Here is a 20594-nt window from a genome sequence, read left to right on the forward strand (position 1 = left end):
TTAAGACAAATTATATATGTAGCCATGTCTCTGATTATCCTGATTATTGGTTTTTAAGAAACATCAATAGTACATGCAATATTTTGGATGCTAACATAACTGATCCTGAGGAATGGCATATGCAATTTAGTAGAAATCTTTATTATTTCATTGCTTAGAATAAGTATATACAATGAAGAAGATTAGATTAAGTTGCTTTATAAAGTTATTAAAATTTATTTAAAAACTGGTATTTTGAAGTACACTATTGCAATATATAAAAGTTGGTTGATATGGTGTAATTGCTAAATAAATTTATCATACTGGGAGATAACTGTAGACATGAAAGTATTTTACTATATTAAAGCAAACCAAAGTATAAACCCTATATATAAAACCCCTATATATAAAAATCTTAAATTATTCTAATTAGCTCTTTAACACAAACCTATTTAAAATGTTTTATTCTCCTTTGATTCAGAAATTTGTTTTTATATAACATTGGCTATACTCAGTGTACTTCACAAACTGAGACATTCATACAGTGAAATTAAAGATTAATGGTCTAAATATTTTAAATTGATATATACTCTCCTCAAAGCTGCAAAGACAGAAAATAATTATATTATTTTATACATACTCATAATTACTACCTGATCTAAATTAATAATCTGTGTGCACACTTAACATCATCTGATTTAAACCCAACAGGGGCTTTAATATTTTGAGACTATTATAAATTCTTTGGCAAGGTATCTACCAATGATAAACTGAAGCTTAGAGCAAAGTATCAAATACTATTTGGGATGCTTTTCTGGTCCTTCTCCCATCACCAAGCTTAATGCAAAATTTCATTACAGGATTTAAATCAGACAAATCAGTAGCTATGATAGCAGTAATTTTCTTAAGTGTTTTTCACATAGAATACTGAATTCTTAGTCATATCTCTACAACAGTTCCAGCTATACATTTTAAAAAGACGACTTTAAAAATCAACTTAACATTGCATTCATGATGCTTCACATGATTTCTAAAGCTAAAATATAGAAAATACTGATATTAAACACTAAAGAAAAATGAAACTTATTTTTAACTTTCTATAAGGAAAACTGAAAGTCAGCAATATTACTTTGGATTTAAATTTCTTTTGTCTATATCCAATGTGAGTACCAAGTACTTTCATTTATGGGATCTTATTAACTTAAGGTTATTTTATGAATTGGCATGGGTTTATACAAAGTTTTCTTCCTGCCAGTTTTCAAGGTTATTCAAGTGTCAGGCAGATACAAATGGAAAGAAAGAATCTCTAAAGGTAATCACTCCTATAGGAAAAAGAGAAATCTTCCTTCCAATTTTCTATACATAGGCAGTGATCATATAGAAATCTAGAACAAAAATAGAAGGATATGGAAAGGTATGACATTATGTAATGAATTTCGAACATAAAAGAGTCTTCAAAAAGTTCATGGAATATGTGTATTATGAAAAAGCACACATGCTGGTGGCAAGCGTTGTGGCTTAGCAGGCTAAGCTTCCGCCTGCAGTGCCAGCATCCCATATGGATACTGGTCTGAATCCTGGCTACTAGACTTCCAATTCAGCTCCCTTCTAATGGCCTGGGAAAGCAGAAGATGGCCCAAGTGCTTGGGCCCCTGAACCTCTGTGGGAGACCTAGAAGAAGTTCTTGGCTCCTGGCTTCAAGACTGGCCCAGCCTGGCTATTGTGGCCATCTGGGGAATGAACCAGTAGATGGAAAACCTCTCTCTGTAACTCTGCCTTTCTAAATAAATAAATAGTTATGTGTGGATTTTAAGATTTTTTTGCCCCAAGAGTTACATGTTTTCATTTTCACAAGCTTTGTGAAATACCCTGATAGTTTTCTCTGTCCATTTAAAAAGTTTTGACTATTTAAAAAATTCAATTAAATATAGAGCCACTATTAAACAAAAAATCTGCTCATCTAATTAAAATGCTAAAAGTGAACTAACTTATATGTATTTTATGAGGAATAAGATATTTTTGTCCAGTATTTTCACCAAGAAAACAATGTTATAAAACAATAGAGCAGTTTTCAGTCTTAAATTTTTAACTAATGAAAGCAACAAATACATTTTTGCAAAACTGGAAAACCAATTAAGATCTGTGCTGAAAGAAGTTTGAGAATATTATTTAACTGTGGCAGAAAAACAGAAATTGAATCACAACAGTAATTATACTGTTGAAGAACATATTTCAATTTTAAGGGCTAAAAACTACATGATGAAATCCTAAGACCACATGAGCAAAATTTACTAGGTTTTATTATAACAATGTTTTAATTATTTACACTGTTGAATAAATTTTTTAAAAGTAAAATCCTATCTCCATTTTCATTAAAATGAAAATCACTGTTGAAATAACCAGAACTTTTTCTCTACAAATTCTTAAGAAATAGAAGTTTAAGACCATATTTATGAAACATATACCATAGGACGGTCACAGAATACAGGAAACCAGTAAATATTTTATAAACAAGAGTTTCATTATCCTCTCTTTTACAAAGCCCTTGTGCCTAGCAAAGCTGGAAAGAAAGAGGTCAATGAAGATTATTTCCATACCCTTCCTCAAGCATACACAATATAAAACTGGCTGCATTCTTTCTAGTTTCTAGTAGAAGCAGGTGTCTATATAATAGGTTGTGTTCTTTCTAGATTCTAGTAGGGGTTTTTGTTTCATTTTTGGCCAGTGGTGGGATGGTAATGAGTACATGACAAAGACAAAGCCAGTCTCTGATACAAAATCAAAGTCACTGACTGTTTTATTGGTTACTGTTTTTACTACTTATTCCAAAATGATGAGAATACTGCCACGAAAACAATAATCAAATTATTTGATATTTACATATTTATTAGTCTTAATACACAAGACAACTTGATTTCATTTTATTTTAAATGAATGCAAGGCAGGTAGAAATAAGGGCTGATTTTTCAAAAAGCTGTTTTTTGGTAAATTCAATATTTTAAATTCTAAAATAATAATTTTCAAAAAACACAGAATAATCATTACAGAAATAAGAACTTGATAAAGCTAAGAATTAGAAGAGACATAGCAATTACAGGCTGAATCACTTAAATTTTAAGTTCAACATTTAAGCCAGTTATGTACTATGATTTAATATAAGCAAAGTGCTCACCATAACTCAAGATAAATGTTCCTTTGTTGACCCCAAAGCAAAGCTGTGATAAGGGATTGTTATTACTACCACTAATCACTTAATTTCTATACTTTTTCCCTATATTACCCTGAAAGAATACATTGTTTATTATAAAAATTATAATATCCTGAGTTCATAATATTTATAAAAGGGATATATAATATAAATTTAATTTATATTTAACAAAATATATAAAATTAAACACTACAAAGTAAACTAAAGAAATGAAAAAAGCTTTTTTCATTTTCATTCTAAAAGAGTGTTTCACTATCTAACCTTTCATGACAAATCTTGTTTTCTAATCATGGCTGTTCAGCCTGTATCATTTTGGAATAGAACAACAAATCCACACTGCTTCAAGTTACATAGTTTATTGGTATTAGAAGAAACTTAACAAAAATATCTTTAAATGCTTAATAAACATAAAAAACAGTGAATAGTTGTTATTATCTTTCTCTACTTTTTATACAATGGTATAATGTTACAGCCCAGAAAATTTACAGATAGCATTAAAAAAAAAAAACATTTGCTAACAAATCAGCAGATAACCTAAAACTACTGAACACTAAAAAATATTTTTAGGTCTAACTTTAAATCTTAAAGACAAACTGTATACTACAAAGCTAAAAAATAACTAAATTTTTAAAGTTTAAAGACAAATTGTATAATAGAAAGCTATAAAATAAATAAATCTATAATATATATAATATACAGTATACCCTACTTTGTATTTTAAATATATTTTTTCTGTGCTTAGATAATGCAATTATTTTGCTTTATGAGATGTGCAGAAAAACATTTTAAAAGGAAAAAATATTTCGCCTCCCTCAAAATGGATATATGGCCATTATGACAGCAGTCATACAAGACATGTTAATGATACATTCCAAGTAAAATGACAAAAAGCATATGTCTTTTAACAGTTTAGATCTGGCTAATCATCATCATCATCACTACTGCTACTGTGAGTCATAATCCTCTCCCTGTAGACCTGAATTTTCTGTAAGCATGGTAAAGGAAAAGAGAAGCACAAAAATTAGTTAAGTATGGAAAACTTCTTGGACACATAAAATTATGAAATGTTCAAGGAATCAGAATATTTTTAATATAGAGTTCTCAACTTTGACTCCAGATATAATTAATTATGGATATAATATTCCATAACTTACTAGAGCTAAGCTCAATCCCATGGTTGGTATAAAGTCATTGTATAAAATGGTTTTACGATACTAATAAGGTATTCTATGATTCATGAAATAATTAATTAAAATTATTCAAGCACTATAATAATGTGCTATTTTCTACATAGAAATGTATACAATGAAGGAACACATTTTATGTTTATCCATTCCATATGGGCAAATATAATTTAGTGAATACAGATCACCTTTTTTAGAAAAAAGAAAATAAAAGCAGGGACACTTAAAAGTGTCAAACATTTTCCAAGGTACCATCATTAAATCACTTAGATGAGATGTAGACAGATGAGATTTTACTTTGTTTTTGTGTAATGTATTTCCCACAGTACTGATATTCACATATTTTAAAGAGCTTACTAACAACACAGTAGAGTTTTGATTCAAAAAAAGCACCCTACCACTAAAACAACAATCCATGTCTTACATCTTTTCTGTTAACCAAAAAACATACTAAGGCATCTGGCATATCTGTACAGTTATTTCAGCAAATACTGTATTTTAAATTTGCTGAAACACATATAATGTCTGATTTCCAAGTTTTTAGTCATTTAAAATAGCTCTTTTTAGCAATAAGTGCTAAGGATGTCCTAAAAATAGTTTGCATCTTTAAAAGTATATAGCCAAAAGTTGTTTCTTTAAATTCCAAAGTTTAAGCCCTCAGAAAACAATTAATGAAAGTGTGAGATAAATTTACTTGTTACTTAAGTTAAATTACTATCCATCAGAAATTTGTGGTAACTCATGGTTTCTTTATACTCAAATATTATAATCTGTTCCCCAATAATGATAATCAAAGATTTCTAAACTCTTCTCACTATTCATCCTTACTTCCTACTAAGTTTATTAAAATAGGTTCTCAATAAATATTTAAAAAATTTTAAAAGATGATTTGAAGACAATTCAACTTTCAGTCTAGAAAAATGCTGGTAACATGTTAATTGTGCTCTAACAAGAGAAGGCAGATATTGGGTAGAAAATTGTATTTCAATAGTATTAGCCATAGGTGACAGTACAAATTTTCTATTTTCCAAAGAATGACATGAGGTTATTGTAGAGATTGCACAATATGTTCTTTACAGCACAACCTTTCAACAGATTGCCAGTTCTATTTCAACAGGCAAGTATTGCTACTTTTAAAGCATTTTAAAATCATGCTATAAAGTCACTTTATTAAACATTCAACATTAAATCTATGCTTACAATTTAATATGTAAGATTTAAGGCTCAAAGATTTGAAGTTATGTTTTATATATTATATGCTCTATATGTTAGGGGTAAAATATTAGTTTTAAATCTTTACCCTGATTAAACATGAAAATATTAAAATATCAAGGCTATAAAAGCAATTCTACACTCAGACAGTGTGTTATTACCATGAATATTTTCAAGTCTATACAACATAATGCCTTCTTGTTTTTTCCAGACAAGTGATTTAATTTAGTAGTCCACATCTAAATCACAGACACAACTTTACCACTGGTGTAGCAGGAATACGATTACTATGTTACCTACACCATAATTCCAGATTTTAAAAAGGCAGATTTATCAAGTAGAAAGTTGTCTGAAAGATAAAATATTCTACCTTCAAACTGCCTATTCCAAACATTAGCCTTCCTTACTAAAAGATACTGGTTTTCATCTGAACTGCTTATTAAATCCCACAAGGTTTTACAGACTAAAGTAGGAAGAGGACAATGGCTATTTGAACATCTTCAAAAGAAATGCCTAAGAACCAAGGAATAATGTGCAACAGTAGTGTTCCTGAGTTTTATTTTTCCTTCTTCATGACTAATTGAATATGAGGATTGTATATGGTTAAAAACAAAAACAAAAACAAAAAACCAGCCACTAGTGGTTTGCTAAATAGGAGGAGGTACCCCAAACAGAAATGGTCTAATTTGACTAAATATGTACCATCAACTATGAGGGTACATGAGGCACATTGGAGTTTAACAAATCTGGCAAATCAGTGCAGACACAAGAATATCTAAAAAAGATCCGATTCACTGAAATTCCTGTAAAAAGGTTACCAATAGAAAAGGTTTTCTTTGTATTCAGAATATTTAAACAGCTGTGCGTAGTTTATAAATTTTAAGACTACACTCTAATGTTGGCTTTCACTTGCAAAGTCATGCATTAACTGTTTTCATATCAAACTTTTTGATGCCTGTAAGAAAGAAAAAAAAAAATCTTATAGTAAACAAATGTACTTTAAAATCTAACTGAAGATAAGAAACTTATAAATGAAAGTAAACAGAAACATAAATGTTCAAATGATTAAATACACACTTAAGGTATTATATAGCTATTTTTGAAAAATCCTAACTTGACTAATCTAATTTTAATGTTTAAGATGTTTCTTCACTTACCTGTAGCATTTGATTTCCAGTGCCATCCCTCAACCTGTAAGGTCTGATAACTCCATCTTCATTGAAGAACCGAGGAGGTCGCAGACTCTCCACTTCAGAAGTCTCTGTAGCTCTAGAGGAAAAAAAATATTATTTCATTTAAAAAATTATTCAGAAGTTCATTGATCACTATAAAATGCAAATACCACAAAGAATCCTCTTTTAGACCAAATAAAAGTCCCAGATCATTTCTCTTTTTTTCTCTCACTTGAGCCATCACTGCTGTCTCCCAGGGGCTACACTAGCAGGAAGCGAGGGTTGGGAGCTGGAGCTATCAAACTTGCATTTTGACATGCGAGGCAGGCATCTTAACCTGTGTCTTCACCCCTAGGCCAATGCCCACCCAATACCTCTCTATTTTTAAATTTGTTTTCATGACACAAATAATATATATTCTCTAGAAAACTACATTAAAATTTAGAAAAAATTAGAAAGCTCTAAAATCAACTATAACTACATTTTAAGAAAGTAGAAAAAGAAAACCAAGTTAGACTCAAAGCTAGAAGAAAACAGAATTTAGAACAGAGACAAATGACTTAGATAAAAGAAAAAAAAATAGACTCAATAAAATAAAAAAATTGGTTCTTTGAAAAAGCCAACAAAATGACAAACCATTAACTGGATCGATGAAGAAAAAGAGAGACAAATCACTAATATCAGAAGAATTACTGCTGGAAATTGATCTGTCTATCTTAAAGGGGTGAGTCCACAGATTGAATCAAATGGTTTGCTTGTGAGTCCATGGATTAAATCAAGCAACCTCCCCCAAAAATGAGGATGTCCCCCACTAGATATGATACTGCAGAGGCAGCCACAGTGTGTACATAGTCTGGTAAACACAGAAGATGGACTTCTGCAGCCACGGAGTAGCCCAAATGATCTTGTGTTATTACCAGCTTCTCCTTTAGTGGAAGGAGAAGAGGCTAAACGGTTGTGCCTAGGCTTATCACAGCTTAAGTTATCCCCCAGAGAGTCTTTTATTCCATGGGAAGCAGGAACATAGTTTTATGTATAGGTGACACCCATGGTACTCCATGACTGACCCTAGTAACAGTACAACCTGGAGATATGACAAACACTATTAAGGTGAACATATCTGCTGGCCATGTGGCCTGTTAGCCAACTGCCTGTGATGTTACTGCCTAGGCATAAGGGAGACAGAGGAGACTGGGATGTCTTCCGCTCCCTGCTACCATTGTTATTAAGAGATAAAACACATGGCCGGCGCCGCGGCTCAATAGGCTAATCCTCCACCTAGCGGCGCCAGCACACCAGATTCTAGTCCTGGTCAGGGTGCCGGATTCTATCTCGGTTGCCCCTCTTCCAGGCCAGCTCTCTGCTGTGGCCCTGGAAGGCAGTGGAGGATGGCCCAAGTCTTTGGGCCCTGCACCCCACGGGAGACCAGGAGAAGCACCTGGCTCCTGCCTTCGGATCAGCACGGTGCGCCAGCCGCAGCGCGCCAGCCATGGCAGCCATTGGAGGGTGAACCAACAGCAAAAAGGAAGGCCTTTCTCTCTGTCTCTCTCTCACTATCCACTCTGCCTGTCAAAAAAAAAAAAAAAAAAAAAAAAAAGAGAGCGAGAGAGAGATAAAACACATGCTTATTTATTGCCTGAAGGATGTGACTGGCCTAGGATGGCTTCTGTTGCTGTTTGTCTTTTCGAACAGACTTATTCAAGCCAATAGCATAGTCTGAAGGGCTCATACATATGTCTTAGTGCAAAATGTATCACACTGTTTGGTATGCTGAGTTCCCCACAGGAGCAGCAGGGGGATTCCCAAGGCACATCTAACCAACTGCTACCAGAAAACTGGACCTGGCTGACTTCCCAGAACCCCTCGTGTCCAACATGGGGTGCAACCTGGAGAGCAACCAAAAACCCACGACGGGACCGAAACAAGTGCCACCCCTTCACTGGATGTCATTTGAAATGGCTGAGTATGGTTGCTCAGGAAACAGAGCTCAGAGAGAGGGCCTACATGTGTATACAGCAGCAACAGCCAACTAAAAGTCATACCATGGAATGGGTCCCATGGGAAATCTGTGAAAATATTATCAGAGTTACAAAGTTCAATTATGGTAACATGTGGACCCAAGGAGTTGCCCTATGGGCACAGAAAAATTAACCTGTTTAAGGCGTAAAATGTTGGAATCGTAAGATTCATAAGGCGGGGGGGGGGGGGGGGGAGGGAGGAAGAGAGAGAGAGAATGAGAACAAGTGCTCTCATCTACTGGTTCACTCCCCAAATGCCAGAACTTGGCTAAGGCTGAAACCAGGAGCCAGAAACTAATCCAGGCCTCCAGTGTATATGGCAGGAACAAATTATCTGAGCCATCCCCACTGCTGCTAAAGTCTGTATTGCTAGGGAGCTGGAGTCAGGAATTGAAGCCAGGCATCAAATTCAGGTGTATTGATCAGATATCTGTATATCCATTCCATGTGGGATGCAGGTGTCTTAACAGCTAAGTTAAATGTCAACCTCTAGTAATTCTTCATGATTCTTTCTTTCATATCCCATAGCCAATATATCAACTAATCCAATTGGCATCACCTTCAAAATACATGCAGAACATGACCTCTTCTTACAACTTCTAGTGCCACAATGGTTAAACTATCATCTCTCACCTACCAGACCTGAAAATCTCTCAGTGGACTGCCTCAGTCCTAGGCCCCTGTGTGCTATTCTCAACACAGCAGCCAGCTCACATCATTCTTCTGGTCTAAAACATTTCAATGGCTTCTAATCTATCTTAAAAAAAAAAAAAAAAAAAAAAAAAAAAGAAGCCAAAGACCTTATACCATTTCAGTAGATTGTTGCCAGGCTCTATGAGATCTGAAATCCTGCTCATTCACTGGAATCACATCTTCCCCAACTGTTCCTTTTTCCTGCTCTATTCCACACATGCTGGTCTTGTTCCTCAAACAGGCCAAGCATATTCTTGCATCAGGGCTTTTTACTTGCTGTTTCTTCTGCCTGGAATGTCCTTACATGGCTCACTTTCTTACTTGTTTCTCCCCTCAATTGTAATCCTACTACTAAAGTGTCCCTGGATGGTGTATACATACAATAGCAACCTTTCTTGCCATCACTTCTGTTCTTCTTATTTCCTTTAATATGCCTTGTTTCTTCACAGCATTTTTTCCCTTTAGGATATACTCATATTTACCAGTTACTTATTCTGGTTTGGTCTATTACTCTCCTGCTAGAATGTAACATCTATGAAGACAGGAACATTGTCAGTTTTACTCTATTCTGGTTATTCAAGTGATTAGAACAGTGTCTAATTGTTATTATATAAATATTTGTATGTGTATGTTAGATAGCTCATTAAATGCATCTAAGTAATCTTTTTACTTATATTTTGTCTTCATGATCTATTGAGAGAAATGTCAAATCCTTCCACCATTATAAGTACATTTGTAAAATTCTTATAATCCTTTTTTTAAAAATTTATTTATTTGAAAGAGTTACACATAGAGAGGAAGAGAGACATATACATGGTGGGGGCAGAGAGAATCTTCCATTTGCTGGTTTATTCCCCAAATGGCTGCAATGGCCAAGGTGGGGCCAGGCCAAAACCAGGGGTCTGGAGCTTCTTTCTGATCTCCCACATGCATGCAGGAGCCCAAGCACTTGGGCCATCCTCTGCTGCTTTCCCAGGCACGTTAGCAGACAGCTGGGTTGGAAATGGATCAGTTGAGTCTTGAACTGGCGTCTATATGGGATGCCAGCATCCCAAGTGGTGGTTTTATCCTCTAGGCCACATCACCTACAGTTCTTATAATCTTAACAATTTTTTCTTCATAAAAATTGAGGCTATTTTGTGAACTGAATACTTTTTTAAAATTTATTTTGTGAACTGGATAATTTTTGAACTGAAGTTCAAAATTGTTATTATATACTTGGCTAATTACTTTTTGTGGTTAGCTACTTACGTTATCACAAATATTTTTGTCTTTTATTTATTTATTTATTTTTTTATTTTTTGACAGGCAGAGTGGACAGGGAGAGAGAGAGACAGAGAGAAAGGTCTTCCTTTGCCGTTGGTTCACCCTCCAATGGCCGCCGCGGCCGGCGCGCTGCGGCCGGAGAACCGCGCTGATCCGATGGCAGGAGCCAGGAGCCAGATGGCAGGAGCCAGGAGCCAGGTGCTTTTCCTGGTCTCCCATGGGGTGCAGGGTCCAAGCACTTGGGCCATCCTCCACTGCCTTCCCGGGCCACAGCAGAGAGCTGGCCTGGAAGAGGGGCAACCGGGACAGAATCCGGCGCCCCAACCGGGACTAGAACCCGGTGTGCTGGCGCCGCTAGGCGGAGGATTAGCCTAGTGAGCCGCGGCGCCGGCCACAAATATTTTTGTCTTATACTCTGTTTCATCTAATATTAATGAGTACAAGTATCCTTTTTTTAACAATGTATTAGAATATTTAATGAGATTCATTCCTTTCTATAATTGAGTCCAATGTTGTTTCAAATAGCTCAATTAGATTATCCACCAATTTATATTTTCACTTTCGATTTTTGTAACCCTTTCTTCCTTTTGATTTCAATGTTCTTTGTAAATACATGTTTTAATAGCTCCTAAGTCCTTATTATTTTTCCTAAAACTGTTTTAATTTGCTTTCTATCCTTAGATGTAACATAGCTGGGCACAGAATGAGAAGGCCTTAGATAAGTTGAAGGTAATTCTAGTAGCTGTGGGCAGAAGTCTACAGAGATCTCTACGAGTGCTGGAGTCTGTTTTTTTCATGAGTTTTGAGTTTATCTGATGACTACTACTTAACACATTACATTTATGAGATTAATGTTAGAAGAGAGGAGACCAATTCTCTTTTCCCTCATCTAAATTCTAAATTACAGGAACATAAATATCAATGAAGGGGAAGTGATGGAATGGATGTAACAGTTTCATAACAAAATAACATTATAAAGCAGAGTAAAGACAGTTTGAAGCAAGGAATATATAATGCTATTCTTTCTTTCTCAAAAGAGACATATAGCATTACATTAATGTATTTCAATCAAGGTTACTGAAAAAGCTTGGTTAACTTGCCAAACCATTTCTGTCAAGGCTGCTAGTAATGGCAAATAAGGAAGAACCATACAGAGTTGAAATGAGACGATGGCAGGAATTTAAAAAGTACCATAATGAATCAGGAAGATCATATGCAGCACGACATATCAAAGTGTTCAGGACTAAGTGCTCGAAGCCATGTCTCATAGCTTAAGATTTCACTCGTATTTTACATCAAGGGAAATTTACCTTTTTATTCCCTGAAATGTACTGCTAGCCATGTCTATGATGCCTCCAGTTGGCCTTGCCACTGCTCCAACTAGACCTTTCCCAACACCTTTAAAGAAACCTGCTGCTCCTTCTTTTTGAGCTCCTAGAAAGAAAAAAAGGTAATTTTAGCCAACTAAATCAAGAATGAAAACAGAATCAGTGTGTGAAAAATTTGATAACTATTACTCAAGGGAACTACTATACTTGCCTTTGATTGGTTTTGTGACAATTCCTGTTATGCCACTTACAAAACCCTAGAGAGAAAACACAAAGTTTACACTAGTTTCATATGATGCCTAGAAGAACCAAAATACACAAAACATAGAGTTCCATTTTTTCATATACTTAAGGCTTAACATATTTCCCAACTATTTTATTTAAATAAAATGTTTTTGGAGGCTCATGACATATTACCAGGGAGCTGGATCAGGGGATGCTTATGTAGATATGGTGGCTTAATCTGCTGTGCCACAATGCTGGCCTTGGCCATTTCTTAGTCACAGAATGCAGGTTTAAAAGATATTCTCTAAAATGTTCACAACCAGGGCCAGCATTGTGGTGCAGTGGGTTAGTCTGCCGCCTGCATCACTGGCATCCCATATAGGCATTGGTTTGAGTTCTATCCGCTCTGTGTTTATCTAGCTCCCTGCTAATGTGCCTGGGAAAGCAGAAAATGGCCCAGCTGCTTGGGCACCTGCACCCACGTGGTAGACCTGGATGGAGTTCCTGGCTCAAGACTTTGGTTTGGTCCAACCCCAGCCATTGTGGCCAGTTGAGGAGTTAACTCGCAGACAGGAAGATTCTCTCTCTCTCTCTTCTTTTTCTCTCTCTGTGTAACTGCCCCTCAAGTAAATAAATCAATCTTTAAAAAAGTCCACAATCCTGTGGAATTTCTTACAGAAACTAAGCCCTTTCCTCCACGAGTGATGCCTTCTCTAAGGCCAGCTGGTTGCTTATTCATAGCTTCTCTTCTCTTCTGCTGGTAATCTTCATCCATGGTCATAGCTGCTACCCCTTTAGCCATGGCACTGGTGATTTTGGAGGCAGCGCCAGCTAATCCACCTAACAGAAATCATAGTATGTTTAGTAAAAGTAAATGTCATTTCTTTATAATACAATAATGTCTGGTAAACATTTTGCTTCTTACCAACAGCTCCACCAACTAGCGCCTTAAATCCTAGTGCCATTCCTTCCACAAACTCTTCAGGACCCTGGATGGCCCCCTAAAGGGTAGATAAATAAGGTTATATTTACTTTTAAAGGTGAGCTTAATGATGCAAATGGGGAAACTGATAGTTACTAAAAGAATAAAGATGTCCCAGAGAAAGTGAGATTAGCAAAAAATTACTCATAAATTAAAAGAAATCACAGGGACATTTCATGACATTGAAAGTATAAAAGATAGAACGTTGGAAGCTGTTTCAAGCTTAGAAACTGAGTTTGACAATTCAAGGTTTAGAAAACACGTCTGATGTGTACTGTAAGCTATATGCTGAAAAGCAAGCAAGCACAGTTCAAATCACTCCTAATATATTTTTTAGTAAAGAAATACTTTAAAATTCTTAATGTTTTAAAATACAGAATATAAAATAAATTTACCTTTTACCTTACTTTTTATTACTCTATGAAATTATAAGTGAAAGTAAGAGAGTTCTGTTTTAAGGGATGTAGAACAATCATAGTTTTTCCCATTGCTTAGTAAGACTGCTTTGTGTAGTGTCAGTTTTTATGGTTATTTTTATAGTTACAAATTACTATTCCAAAAAAATACTATCTCTATATATCATGATCTTCCTTCTAATACAATGTGGATTATACTCCTTTTATTCCAACAGAACATATGAAATTCAACGTATCTTAACAAAATCTTAAGTTTAAATTTTGACAAAAAGGTAAAAATTTCCCCTATAATTACTTGACATTTTTTCCTATAAATAATAGCTTTTTGTGTGATTCCCAAAATCTATGTATACCTATAGCTTCAGCTAATAATAGAAATGCATTATCTATTCAGAAGTATGAGGGAAATATATTACATAAAAACTATTTTACCTGGTAAGGTTCATAAAAAAATGCTTCTACACCTTCTGAAAATTCTCTAATTAAGCCAAAGGGATTTCCCAAAACATCAAGTCCAAGAATGAGTACATACATCTGCTTAATGGCCTAAAAATGAAATGTAACATTAATTCAGATAATTTGTTTATACTGTTTCTTAGAGATCATTTTGTACATAAATCCACACTTCTCAGGCCAATATGATTTACTACAAATTTTAACACAAAATCATATTACCTTATTTATCATAATCTTAGTTTTTAAAAAGCAATTTGATGTTATTACAAATATGACATCATATTTACATAAAATTCTAGACTATCTAAAATACTTTTATAGTTGTTATTACCACCACCTTAGACTGGAAAAACACACAAGTCAAATGATGTTCAGTGTTACACAGTGGGTGTTACGGCAAAAGGAGGATCTAGATCTAGATCTTTTAAGTCATGCTCAGTGATCCGTCCTCTATACCACACCTATCCAGATGCTTTCAAGCTATTAACATAAAGTATAATAGTCTTTGTAAAGGTGAAAAGAATTCATTAATATATATGGCTGACTCAACAACTGTATTAAAATATTAAGCATTCATTGGTTAGTTACTAATTGCTTATCTTGAATCAGTTATTTAAATAACTAATGTAGTGAATTAGTTATGGTCTATTTAAATATTTATTTATTTCTAGCACACCATTGATCCAAAAAAAATCCAGGATTATAGTCTATTTAAATATTTATTTATTTATTTCTAGCACACATTGATCCAGAAAAAAAATCTGTAAGTGGCTAAGAAAAAACAAAAGGACAAAAAATTGAAATGGTAGTTGGGCTAAATTTCTTTCTACAGTTGAGAAAAGAACCCAATTTAAAAAGTTTAAAAACGGCCATTTACTGCCTTAACAAATCTGTATTACACATGTGCAAACATACAGGTTTCACTGGTCTGTAGCACAGTGTTTCTCTGTAAGATAATTTCAGACAAACCTGTTTTGAATAGTGTCTTATTACTTCAGACTGAAGTTCAGATGTTGTATGGAACTGATAGTTGAGTTCAAAGAATGCAAGCCTGGAAAAAATATGAATGAATGAATGAATGAATGAAAGAATGAATGAACAAACATACAGGTTGGGGTGGAGGGAATCCAATTTGCAAACTACTAAACTATTTCTCAACTCTGTCCTATCATGGCCCACACAGAGAATGTTCTACATGATGAGATAAATGGAAGAGACTGCTCAACAACAACCAAGGTTCAGTTTCTGCAGGTCCTGAGCCTAATATGCTGACAGTTAACGAGTCAAGACAAGCTAATTTATAATCCATTCATACCATATACCTAATCCACTAAGGATACTCTATGCTTGCTGCTAAATACAAGAGCAACAAGACCATAAATTTCATCCTATTCCTGATGCCATCAAACCTACGCTCATTTACTTGACCACTAATTTAATCTAGATTTCAGGGGTACTTTATTTGAGAGGCATAAAGAGAGAGGGAGGGAAGAGAGGGTGGGGGGAGAGGGAGAGAGAGAAAATGAGAGCTCCCATGTGCTGGTTCACTCTCGAAATTACTTGAGCCATTGCTGCTGCTTCACAGGGTCAACATCAGCAGGGAGCTGGAGTCAGGTGTGGAGCCAGGCATGGAACCCAGGCATGCCAATATGGAACACAGGCGTCTTAACCATTAGGTCAGACGTCCACCCCAGACTGCAGATAACTGGTTCAACACACTATTTGAAAGTCTCCACTCAGACTCTTTGAGTCTCTGGTCAGATGTTCTGTTAGCTTCCATTACAACTCACATGAAAACACAAATTCTAGACTATAGCATTTAAACTAGTATCTTCATTTCACTAATCACTGTGTTTATTTTGTTCTAGTTGCACATGCTCTGAAGTCTTGTTCTTAATTGGTGTCAAAGCCACATCCTTCAGGCTGAATTTTGTGCAGACACATTTCTTAGGAATCCTTCCCCAGACCAGACTTTCTAAAATGTACCAACTTGCACAGCCCATGTCTCTTTTTTTAAGGAAATTTAGTAATTATTCTGTTATTTAGTAGTTAAAAGGTTAGCAGATAAAATGTTTGGTGTTATTTTTACTGTATTCCATTTAAAGGTAAAAATCCCATTTTGCCTGTGACCCTCACTGTACTTTATACAATTCCTCAATTACAAAATTTTAGGTAAATTTAAATGAATTGCTAATCAACTCACAGATTTGAATTTTAAACATACTTAAAAACTACATCCTGTACATCTGTAAGGGTAGCACCGATACTCTTCAGCAAAAGATTTAAAGAATGAACTGGAATCAGTCCTCCATGTTGTTCTGAATCTTTAGCTTCTTCTCTACCCGCAGTCAGCGAAACACTTAAATGCAACTAAAGAGATAAGGAGATAAATATTTTAAAGTATCTTCTTCATATTGATAGTTTTAAAAATCACTTTCATTTTAAATTCACTACACCATAAATAACATTTCAAGCTCACATGGATTACACAAAATTAGTAAGTAGAAGGCTAACAGAATTTAAAATTCAATCTGAGTATTTAAATTTTAACAATTTAAGTTTACATGTTTTTTAGTTCAATCTTATTCTACTGGAAAACCTAATAAAATCACAATTTTTACCTATTTGTCAATTACATTATAAAATCTAGAATTACTAGGTGCTGAAAATTATCCAAATATCTCCAAAAGTGTATATTTAAACTATTAGAATTAAGTTGGTATTAAGCCATTACAAAGCAATTTTGTTGCACATACATTCTACACAGTTGTACAATAAATTTCTTGAAGTATTCTATTAGTAACTCAGAAATTATGTGTTAAAACTAACAGATTTAATTTTGTTCTATCTTTAATTCTTAAACCAAGCCTGTTTTATAAATTAAAACTAAGAGAAGTATTACACACAGAATTTTGAAAATTGACAATAAGCAGTTTAATGGAAAATTAAGGACAAATGTTATTAGATCAAAATGTAAGCATATGCTGGACGTGACTTCACTATTATTTTGCATGGTGAAAGTTATTTTAAGGGAAAATAAAAATATATTACTATTAAAGAATACAAACACTATATCCTTCCAAACAGAATGTTTGCTATTACCTAGAGTATCAATAGTAACAAAAATGAATTATTTTTTATCTACCTTGATAGGAGATATATGAAAATATTCATAGAGACTGACTTGTGATTGATCTACTAAAGCATCTGTTTTACATTCTTCTTGGAGTGCTTCTATATCTTTAGAAAAAAGTTCAACCTATAAAAGAAAGATAAAATATTAATAACTAAAAAGGCTGAACTGCATGAGATATTTAATCCAATGACTCACACACTGCAAAAAATTATAAAATACAGACACAATATTATTCACAGTTGGAAAGTTAATGTCCCAGAATGGAAACTAACATCTCTACTGCTACAGTTCTGTCTGCCATTCACAAACTGATAAGCATCTTTTATGCTTCCATTAAAACCATTAAAAGATTCTCAAGAATGAAACCATTAACACAGTTATTCTCCCAATGCTTTAGCCTTTTTAGAATTATATTACTGGCCTCTGTAATTTGCAGTAAGACAGTTACCAAAACACTACCTGTGAATATGCATTGTGTGTTGATAAAATGGATGTGTGCCCTTTCAGAATAAGATCTACAGTCTTATTATAAAGCTTAATGTCTTAATACATCAAAAGATGCTCAACATTTTTAGTTAACTGCAAATCAAAACAGCAATGTGAAATTACTTGACACCCACTAAGCTGGCTAAAATAAAAAAGATGACAAATAGTGTTGGTGAGGCTAAAGAGAAATCACGACCCTTGTATATTCTTGTATAAACCCTGTATAAACATATAAATGGTAAAGCTACTTTAGACAACTGTCTGGTAGTCCTAACATGGTTATTAAACAAAGAATTAACATATAACCTAGAAATTCTACTCCTAGGTATATATTCAAGAGAAACAAAAATATATGTCCAAATGAAAACGTATAAACAAACATTTATAACAACATTATCCATGATCATCAGAAAGTGCAAACAACCTAAAAATTCTCAATAACTATGAATGGAAAAAGAAAATGCAGCATACCCAAACAATTGAATATTACCAATCATAAAAAGGAATGAAGTGCAAGTAACATGCTATTAACGTGGATGAATTTTGAAAACATGGTAAGTGAAAGAAGCTCTTCACCAAAGATCATAGTGCATAATTCTATTTGTTTGAAATGTTCAGAATAAGAAAACCTATATAGTTAGAAAGTGTATTAGTGGCTACATAAAGCTATAGTACTTACTTGGGCAATGGTGATGGTCATACTTTTGTAAATATATTAAAAACTATTGGACACTTTAAACAGACAAAATGTACATAATATATGAATGTATCTCAATAAACTTATTACATCACATGGAGGAGTTATTTTCCTTTTTCTCTTTTCATGAATCTTACCCTAGTTTAAGAATTATTTTTGAAAGAAGCTATATCTGATCCACCCTGTTACAGTGATTTTATAGTCTTTCGCATGTCACCAAGAAGTTACTACTTTACCCTTCTCTCATTAGCTAATCTTGGACATAACTCAAATGTCTGAATTATTAACCAAAGCAAAAATAAAACAAAACTCACCCAGGAAAACAGAAGAAAAAACTGATGTGAATATGACTGTTACGTTTTCCCCCTACTACTGGTCCCAAATCTCTTCTATTATGGTAATATACATTAAAAAGGCTTCTCCACTTGTCCTGTTTCTATCTTCCAACATTTAAAAATGTTTTCTACAAATATACTCACATTAGAATCACAAAGATGAAAAATAGTTGTAAAATAGATAACATTTTAATATCTTTAAGAATTTATTTTTCTCATTAATTCTTTTTAATTCATGTTGCTAATATGTTAATACAAACAGAATATTCAATGTAGTTCATAGATAAAATTCTAAGAACATAATGATACTCTCTTCTTTCTTCCCTCCTCCTCTTTTCTTTCCTTCCTTCTTTCCTTTTTCCTTAATGTTTGAGGAGCATATTTTTAATTTACATTATAGTCAAGGCTTAATACTCCACTAAATAAAGAGTTCAACAAGTAAAAATAAAAAAACGGGCTGACCATGTGGCGGAGTAGATTAAGCCACCCTCTGCAGTGCTGGAATCCCATATGGGCGCCTACACTTCCAATACAGTTCCCTGCTAATAGCCTGGGAAAGCAGTAGAGGATGTCCCAAGTGTTTGGGCCCCTGCACCTGCATGGGAGACCAGGAAGAAGCTCGTGGCCCCCGCCTTTGGCCTGGCCCAATCCTGGCCATTGTAGCCATTTGGGGAATCAACCAGCAGATGGGAGGTATTTCTAATTCTGCCTTTCAAATAAATAAATAAAATCTTTTAAAAAATAAAAAAATAGAAAACCACAGTTCTGCAGTAATATAGATAAAGGCTATAAACAATGATCAAATGAAAACATGTCCATTTCTCTCATATACAGTAATTTAAATATAACTAGAAATCATTAAAACAATAGTAGTATACCATTCTTTAAAAATGGTTTGACAGACATAAAAGAAGGTTTGACAAAATAGTATTTCCAGCAAAACTGATACATGCAGTCTATTTCTTGTCCTGGTTTTGTTACTTTCTGTCTTGGCTAACAGCCATTTTGACAGGGATGTGGTGATAGCTCACGGAGTTTTGATTTGAATTTTCCAATAGCTAGTGATGTTGAGCCTTTTTTCTAACATTTGTTGGCATTAGTATTTGTTGAAAACTGTCTATTGAGGTCATTTGCCCCTTTCTTAATTGAATTGTTTTGTTGTTGTTGCTGTTGTTATAGAATGCTAAAATATCTAAACTACCTAAAGCAACCTACAGATTTAATGTGATCACTATCAAATACCAATAGCATTTTATAGAATTAGAAACAACAGTTCTACAATTCATATACCAGAATTGCCAAAGCAATCCTGAGCCCCCCCCCCAAAATAATTCAAGTTGGTAGCATCATAATACCTGAATTCAAAGCAAACCACACAGCTATAGAAGTGAAAATAGCATAGCACTGGCATAAAATTGACACACAGATAGATGTAACACAATACAGTCTAGAAATTTAATCCATATACATACAGCCAAATGATTTTTGACAAAAGTGTCCCAAACATACATCAGAGAATAATCTCTTCAATAAATGGTATTGGCAAAACTGGATGTACATATGTAGAAGAAAGAAATTAGATGCCTACCTCTCACCATATACAAAAATCAACTCAACATTTTCAAAGACCTAAACTGAAAACCTGAGACTATGAAATTGCTGGAAGAAAATGTAGGGGAGGGGCTGGCGCTGTGGCATGGCAGGTGAGGCCACCGCCTGCAGTGCCAGCATCCCATACGGACACCAGTTCGAGTCTTGGCTGCTCCACTTCTGATCCAGCTCTCTGCTGTGGCCTGGGAAA

At 34.3% G+C, this 20594-nt stretch overlaps 1 protein-coding gene across 14 annotated transcripts in view; it reads right to left on the minus strand.

Annotated features, from left to right (window-relative positions):
* Positions 1–20594, minus strand: part of VPS13A (vacuolar protein sorting 13 homolog A) — a 248424-nt gene that overhangs the window by 19362 nt on the left and 208468 nt on the right. For 9 of the 14 annotated variants that reach the window (XM_089336575.1, XM_051858844.3, XM_017341940.3 and 6 more), the window contains 9 exons: positions 17285–17398; positions 16364–16509; positions 15109–15190; positions 14116–14229; positions 13211–13286; positions 12962–13125; positions 12272–12317; positions 12043–12166; positions 6741–6852 (listed from right to left, as the gene is read on the minus strand). In XM_089336575.1, coding sequence (XP_089192701.1) covers positions 6741–6852; positions 12043–12166; positions 12272–12317; positions 12962–13125; positions 13211–13286; positions 14116–14229; positions 15109–15190; positions 16364–16509; positions 17285–17398 — 978 coding nt within the window. Of the gene's footprint in view, positions 1–3527; positions 6539–6740; positions 6853–12042; positions 12167–12271; positions 12318–12961; positions 13126–13210; positions 13287–14115; positions 14230–15108; positions 15191–16342; positions 16510–17284; positions 17399–20594 lie in introns of those variants that run through there. The other 5 variants (XM_051858857.2, XM_051858855.2, XM_051858868.3 and 2 more) reach the window with 3 other exon arrangements.

The sequence above is a fragment of the Oryctolagus cuniculus genome, chromosome 1 (genome assembly GCF_051225735.1).
Source record: "Oryctolagus cuniculus isolate XC-2025 breed Fujian yellow rabbit chromosome 1, ASM5122573v1, whole genome shotgun sequence".
Lineage (NCBI taxonomy): Eukaryota > Metazoa > Chordata > Mammalia > Lagomorpha > Leporidae > Oryctolagus > Oryctolagus cuniculus.